The 7,260-nt window shown below is 36.8% G+C and overlaps 1 protein-coding gene across 3 annotated transcripts in view; it reads left to right on the forward strand.

Annotated features, from left to right (window-relative positions):
• Positions 1 to 6,742, forward strand: part of LOC124160108 — a 205,183-nt gene extending 198,441 nt beyond the window's left edge. For all 3 annotated transcript variants that reach the window (XM_046535853.1, XM_046535854.1, XM_046535856.1), the window contains one exon: positions 4,075 to 6,742. In XM_046535853.1, coding sequence (XP_046391809.1) covers positions 4,075 to 4,216 — 142 coding nt within the window. In that variant the 3' untranslated portion in view covers positions 4,217 to 6,742. The remainder of the gene's footprint in view (positions 1 to 4,074) is intronic.
• Positions 6,743 to 7,260: the final 518 nt, after the last annotated feature.

The following is a 7,260-nucleotide window of genomic DNA, read 5'->3' on the forward strand; positions in this document are numbered from 1 at the left end:
GACACTAAATAAGACAACACATAGCCCACGAGCATTAAAAAGCTTACCCTAAAGCCTGACGAAATAAAATCTTTAAATAAAAATTGCCGATGAAACAGGATTGCTGACACATCTGCTATTAGTATGATCGAATTCATCAAAATGCAAGCAAAAATTAACGTATAGTTCAGTCTCAGCTACTAAAACTTACCCATATCAGGCGCTAAAGTATTTGAAAAATTATTTGGGATGAGTAAAAGTCTCTAGGTCACTGCAGTAAATGTATCAACCTATTAAAAATATGAAAGTCCTGCCAAATCACCAGCATAAACACTTGTAAAATAAAACATGGTATCTCTTAGATCACACCTCCGATTTTATACTTACTTTGCATGAAGTCACTACCACAAGAAATTTTAAAGAGGCAGGAAAGAAAAAACCCACAGAAATACAATACATATATTATGTATTTTCTATTGTCAACCACAATAATATTTCCAATTTTCTCTTTTATCCCACATCTAATTTAGCGAAACAATTACTCTTATTCTCTTTCGAATAGAAAATTATTTAAAAGAGGACTGGTCGATACATAAAAACTATCTTCAATACTTTCTCCGATGAACGTCCACTATCACAGCATCAACTTGCTCATATCAAATCCTTATCCACAAATATGTCACTTCTGCCACAATGTCTGTCTTGTTGGCGACAGGTAACAGTGAAGCAATGGTACCTTCCTCCAATCTGGGCACCTTCAATTCAGCAAGAATTTTCTCCTCGTCTTCTCGTCCAAGGCCACAGATTATTTTCTGATATCACAAGGTGCGATGTGAAGCTCACACACCTAAAATTAATAAATAATAAAATACCATGTAACTTATTAGGTCAAATCATTTCCAATTTTTGGTATTTCTGCATGAGAAATCAAATTACTAGGCTCGTAAATATAGTAAATATTTGTATGCCTGATATTTTTATTGTTTTAAACTATAGCATAAGATAATTTGAAATGATGAAAGCCGACGTGTAATACACCATAGGGCAAGCTAAGAAGCAATATTCGATCCTATAAACTTGGCAGCTTATTCCTAGTTTCTCCTTTAACCACACGTTCACCGAATGAATTAATACAAAAAAGACAACTAAAATGCAAGAATTTTCAAAAGAATTGCTGCTAAAATATTTTGAATCACCATTTTTAGTACTGAATAGTACTATAGTACTTCAGTACTGAATAGTTTGGGATGTTGATGCATCAACATCCCGAAGCCACTTCTAACTTAAAATTACATCCAAATAATTACAGCGAGAAAGAGTACATACCTCACAGTTTTTCGTAAGGGTGAAATGTTTTCTTCTTATCGCCCAAATGCACTTCTTCTTCAACTCAGGATCTTTTGGAAAGCTAAAAACTTGAACCATGTCCCGGAATTTCCATTACATCCCGACAATACACACACGAAAGGCATTTTTAACAAAAATATCTCACAAACACGTTTCTGAAGCCCAGTGAATGAAATTAAAGAATAAGGGAAACTTCACCATTACCATACACTCTATTTTTCACAAACTTAACCACAAAAATCCCTGAAATGTGGTGAGACGTGACGTAAACGATGCCATCTCCAACGGCTTAGTGCCAGCTTGTGAAGGCATGTGATCTTTCTAGGAGGATATGGCACGATGGCACCACCCGCGAAAGAAAATAGTCCCAGACCGAATACAGTTTTATCGATGAGATACAATTTTATCGATGCAGATGAATTTGCCAGTCCTCTTGCATCTTTTTTCGTCATTAAAGGAAATAAAGAAACAAAACCTTTTTAGTAACTTCCTAAGCGCGATTTTTGTATCTTGATGGTCCACCCTCGTATTCAGGTACGAAAACTTCCTGTGCCGTCTGGGTCAGCTCTTTACATTCTATGTATGCAAAAATGCAAACTAAACCACCAAAAATAAGCTAACACAAGCACTTCTTATTCAATAACACTTTGTTTCAGTAGGGAATTCTTTGGAAAGCAACAACACATTGGTTTCATCCAAAAATATGATAAATTATTCCATGATCAATTAATTAATACAATGTTTTTTAATCAAAACGGAATGGAATAGCTGGCACAGACTTAACCACAATTCTTGATAAATCACTCCTCTAGTTTTAGCCAGCTTATTTACTTGACAAGTTACACTTAGAAATGGTTTCTCTGGATAAAATGAACCTGTTTAAAAATCAAAAATGCAGGATAGTGGAGGTGATGCATAAATAAGATGTCAACAGATGCATATGAAGAAGTTTATTATTAACATCAAAACAAGAGAGTAATCGTACACATGGTTGTACATACTTGGTCTTACTTTTTTAATAGTTTCAGCCCTCTAACTTTTTTTATCTTTACCAAAGGAAATCTTAGCTTTTCTCCAATAGATGCCCTAAGGTTGAAGTCATCCTCTCTTGGTCCTATTTCTCCTTCTCCCTAATACTTTCCTCCACCACCTTTTCCTTTACCTTTCTAGTTTGCTCAGACTATCGTGTATGCTTGCCTGGGAAAACAAGTACATAAGTGGGGCAATTCGCACAGCTTTAGGTCTCAGTCATGGCCATGTCAGTGGGGCAGAAAGTAATCTTCCTGTCCTCTCATCATACTCCTCAACTCCACGGATGATGTCATGAGGAGAAAATGCTCTTCGTCTTCATTGCAAGTCACTTCATGTCTCAATACAAAATTCGAGACTAATATTTTATTTATTAAATCTCATTTTTAATAATGTTATAGCTCACCATCTAGAACAGTAATTCTCTTATCTACTCTATTTTGCTATTCTACTCCTCATGTCTTTCATTTTTAACCTTGAAAAACTTGTGTGCAGGGAAACCAATGACAACAATCTTTGTTTAACTATCAATTACTGAGAATTATGACTTATAGGGACTAATAAGAATCGATTCACTAAGTAGAAGTAATCACTGAATAAAATCTGACTAATTGCCTATTTTGCTATATCTAATTGCCTTGTTAACTAACAATCAATAACTTTTCCTTTGCTGGAATTGATATGAAAAGTCTTCCAATAAAACAAGAGCAATTATAATTAATGTTACTCAAACCAATTGGGGTATTTCATATTTGTGTAATGTTACCATGGCTGTGCTTCTTTTATTTATGAATCTTTAAGTAATTACCTACATGAATAATTGGCAAGAAAGACTAAATTGATAGTCTTCAACTCAACCAAAATGTAAAATGAATATGTACTATTTACACACTTCTAAGTATTAGAAATTTTGGACTGCTGTTAACTGAATGAAGAGTAATTCTACTTCTACACTCCTTCAAGCAACTTCTCCTTGTCTCATCAACAATCCTCCTATATTTCCATAACATCTCCCTGACAACATCAAGTAACAAACATAAAGCCCGAGTCATCCTGACATTACCAATGTCCTTGGATCATTCGTAGACAGAGTGGAGGAGGAATGACATAGATAGTGCTGGACATGGTGGGTGAGGGCAGGCAGATTCTGGATGAGATACAGAGAGGGAAGGTATGGGTGGAGCGAGTGCTACTTAATGGGGTGAGGATGTTGAAAACACTGTTGGAGGGTAGAATGTTAGAGAAACTAAGAAGAGAAGGGGAGAGAATGATGATGAAAGGAAAAAGGGAGTAAGCCTGATTGTTGTGATTTAAAGAGGGAAGTACGTGAAGGAAGGGGATGCTGCTGGAACACTTCTGAAGTACTTCATGGAAACGTACCTTAATCAGTGAAATACTTAGATAATGATAAATAAATACATGATTTCAGTGACTTTGTTGTCTTCATGTTTTGGTGAACAATATAGAATTTATGAACAATTATATTGCTAATATATTTTCTTTTAGAAATTGCTGTTTGAAGCCATTATTTTACTCCTTTTTTACTGAAATGTACTGTTAAAAAATTGTGGTGTTTTGAAAAGTTTAAATGTAGGCAATTAATTTTTCTGAATGTCATTGCTATTGTTTAGCGGGTGATTCAACCCCCTTATTTATGCCGCTGTCTCTAGCCCCCTCTCAGAGATGGCACTGAACCCACACTTCAAATGAACTTCACAGGCTTGACGATGTCTCAGATGAGAGCTCAGCAGATGCCACACCGCCGTGGAAGGGGGCTTCCTCTCTCGTTGGTCCAGCCCAGCAGCGCCTGCATGGTGCAGAATGTTCGGGCCCGGGACTCAAGGGGCCTCAGCTGCTATGAGGCGTTGCTGCCAAAAATGGAAAAGCCACTCCTCTTCCCAGCGATGGAGAACAGGTGTTCCTGAGGTCGTCTTTGGGTCAATGTGATGTTAGGGAAAACTGTGATGTTCACAAGGCAAACACAAAGTGCCAATGCCCAGAATGGCTGTTTAGGGAAATCAGTTTAAACTCTTAGCTATTGCAGAGAATGCTTGGTTGGAGCCATGATTGATTGAATGGAGCCAAAGGTCAACGCCATTCTCGTGTGAGCGAATTGAATTTGAAAAACATCCAGATGACTTGGGCAGGGAAGGCTTGTGAACACGCTGTAGAAGCCAAAAGTTGACTTTGTTAGCACTCTCTTCAGATTTTGCTTGAGGGGGGCTATCCATTTGGATGATGAGACTAAATTGATCCCTCTAAGGTCTTCCCAGCATGTAGGGCCCTCAATGCCAGTTGATTATGAATGAGAAACTTGGTGAATTTTCAAAGTTCTTCATAAGTTTCAAAGTTCTCTATTCATTTAAGTTTCCTTTTAAAATGGTGCTTTTCCCTTGGAATTTTCCACCATAATGGAAAACTGCTATTGTTATCCCCATGCATTAATATGGCCCAAAAATGTTTCATCAAACTATCTATTCATCTCTTTACTCCTAGTTCTCTCTTCTGTTGTGAAAGAATGGTTCTAAATCGACTCTATCATTTCACATCCCCTCATCTCTCTGAATAGCAACATTGTTCCATTCAATGCTGATTGTGCATGAACAACTTAGCAGTTTTTCAACATATTGCCATACCCCCGATTAATAGTAAAACACAGACACTATATGCCTGGATTTTTCCAACAATCAATCATGGCCTCCTACTCCACAAACTAGGTGAACAATTTAATATTTATGGTAATTTTGAAAATCTCTTGACTAGCTTCCTCTGTAACCAAACTCAAAAGGTTATTCATTCTGGTTTCTCTTCTCCTTGGGCTCCTCTGACATCTTGGGTTCTTCTGGGGAGTGCCCTATGCCCTTACCTTTTTAATTTATGTATTGATGATCTTGTCTTCCTGTTACCCTCTTTTCAAGCTCAAACTTTCCTTTATGCTGATGGTTGTAAACTTTTCAAGGAAATTCAAAACCCTTCCAATTGCCATGACTTAAATGTTGCTTTACGCCAGGCATCCAATTGCTTTGATGTCTGGAAACATGAATTAAACCCAGATAAATGTAGTGTGATGTCTATTTCCCTAAAGGATGCCAGGCATAAATTAAAGTACACTATTTCTAATCACTCCCTCAAACGCGTGTCAACATCTGAGGACCTGGGTGTTATCACTGGTAATAAATTATATTTTTCCCCATGTACAATCCATTAAGAGTAAAGTAAAGTCCCTCTTAGGCCTCTTGTATCATTTCACTGAAATTAATGACCCCCAAGCTCTTGGGACTTTTTATCTTCTATCATTCTACTTGAAGCAACCCTCTAAAAAACCAAAGTTCAAATCAATTTATTCGTCACACTTTTGCATAGGACAGTATCATATTTAGACGAGGAGGAGCAATATATCCCTGTCAGTAAATCCCAATGTCAACTCCTTGAAATATATTCGCAGCCCTTTGGTTCCTTACACATATTCACAGTTTACCATATCCTACAAAAATGCATTCATGCATCAACTGCAATGCCTGTTTTATCCCAATCTCATTATCCCAACTGTCTTTGCTTCAACTTGCTTTGAACTGCAAGCAACTGCGTTGGAGCAGCAGTGAGACTACTTGCCTACTTGTATGCTTGTGGAGCCAACTCTCTCTTCTCCCTCCTCTCCTTCCTATGTTGCTTTTGCGTTGCGCTTCACATTGCCTTCCTTTATTCCTTTCCTTAAATTTTGATCACTTCTCTTCCCTTGCCCCCTGTATACCAATCTCACTCTTTTCAAATCAACAATAGTAATCATTGACTGGACATTAATTCCTCACCAATCTCTTCATTCCTTTTAAGAATCCCCACTCCACTCTCTGAAGATCATTAAACAAATTTTCTTACCACTGCACTTCTATTGGTGTGTCATTAATTTTTTCCTGTCCGTAAATAGGTATGTCAATATACAATGTCAACTTATGTACAGATATAATACAAATATAAAGATACTCTTTGTCCTCAGAGAATATTTTTCTCATGAATATTGCAAAAAAACAAACTCCTGTCAAAAAATGCATAATGATGATGAAATGAACTTCATTGCTGATCCGGTCCTAAGGCAAATAAATGATTACAAAATACTTTTTGGAAACACGTGCTTCACTTCATTGCAGAGTTCCTTGCCAATTTGCCAAAGTTTGAAGTGCCCGTAAAATTTTTCAATGAAATACATTCTCATCTACTTCATTCGACTGTTGGTTTGTTTTAATATGAATTGGATGGATGGCGCATCTTTATTTCCTTTAATATTACTACTATGTGGATCCTGGGTGCACTTAGGTAATGGCAATTTTCCTTTTTGGGTGACCGTTCAGGTGTTGTTAGTTAATAAGGTAAATATTGCATATGTTTCATGGAGCAAAAAATGATATGCAGTGGACTTTGTCATGCCAGATTAGTTACGGACCAAATATTTAAATATGTGTTCTGTAACTAATCTGGATCTGGTCTACAACTGGTCTGAAAAGTCTTCATTCTGTAAGTGGTCTTAAACAGAACTGGGCTGGTCTGGATCTCAGAGAGGTTTAGGAAAATGGTCTGTAACAGTCTGGGATTCTGGTCTGTAACTGTGCTGTAATATTCGATGGTGTGTAACTGATCTGGATCAGTTTCCTGTACCTGTACTGTAATTTTCGATAGTCTGCATATATTCTGGATCTGAAACTATTCTGAAAAAATCCAAGAAAGTCAATTGGTCTGGGTTCGGATGTGACGTGAGCGCTGATATTTTATTTGGTCATCTGCAATTTCTCTTAAATTTATTTATAACTGTTCAATGATTATAATGTAAATTGAATTGATGCTTATGGAATTGGGAATCTGGCTATGGAGTAGTCAATTTTTAATACATATTTATTTAAAAAAAAAATAGTT

Source organism: Ischnura elegans, chromosome 6, assembly GCF_921293095.1.
Source record: "Ischnura elegans chromosome 6, ioIscEleg1.1, whole genome shotgun sequence".
In the NCBI taxonomy this organism is placed as follows: domain Eukaryota; kingdom Metazoa; phylum Arthropoda; class Insecta; order Odonata; family Coenagrionidae; genus Ischnura; species Ischnura elegans.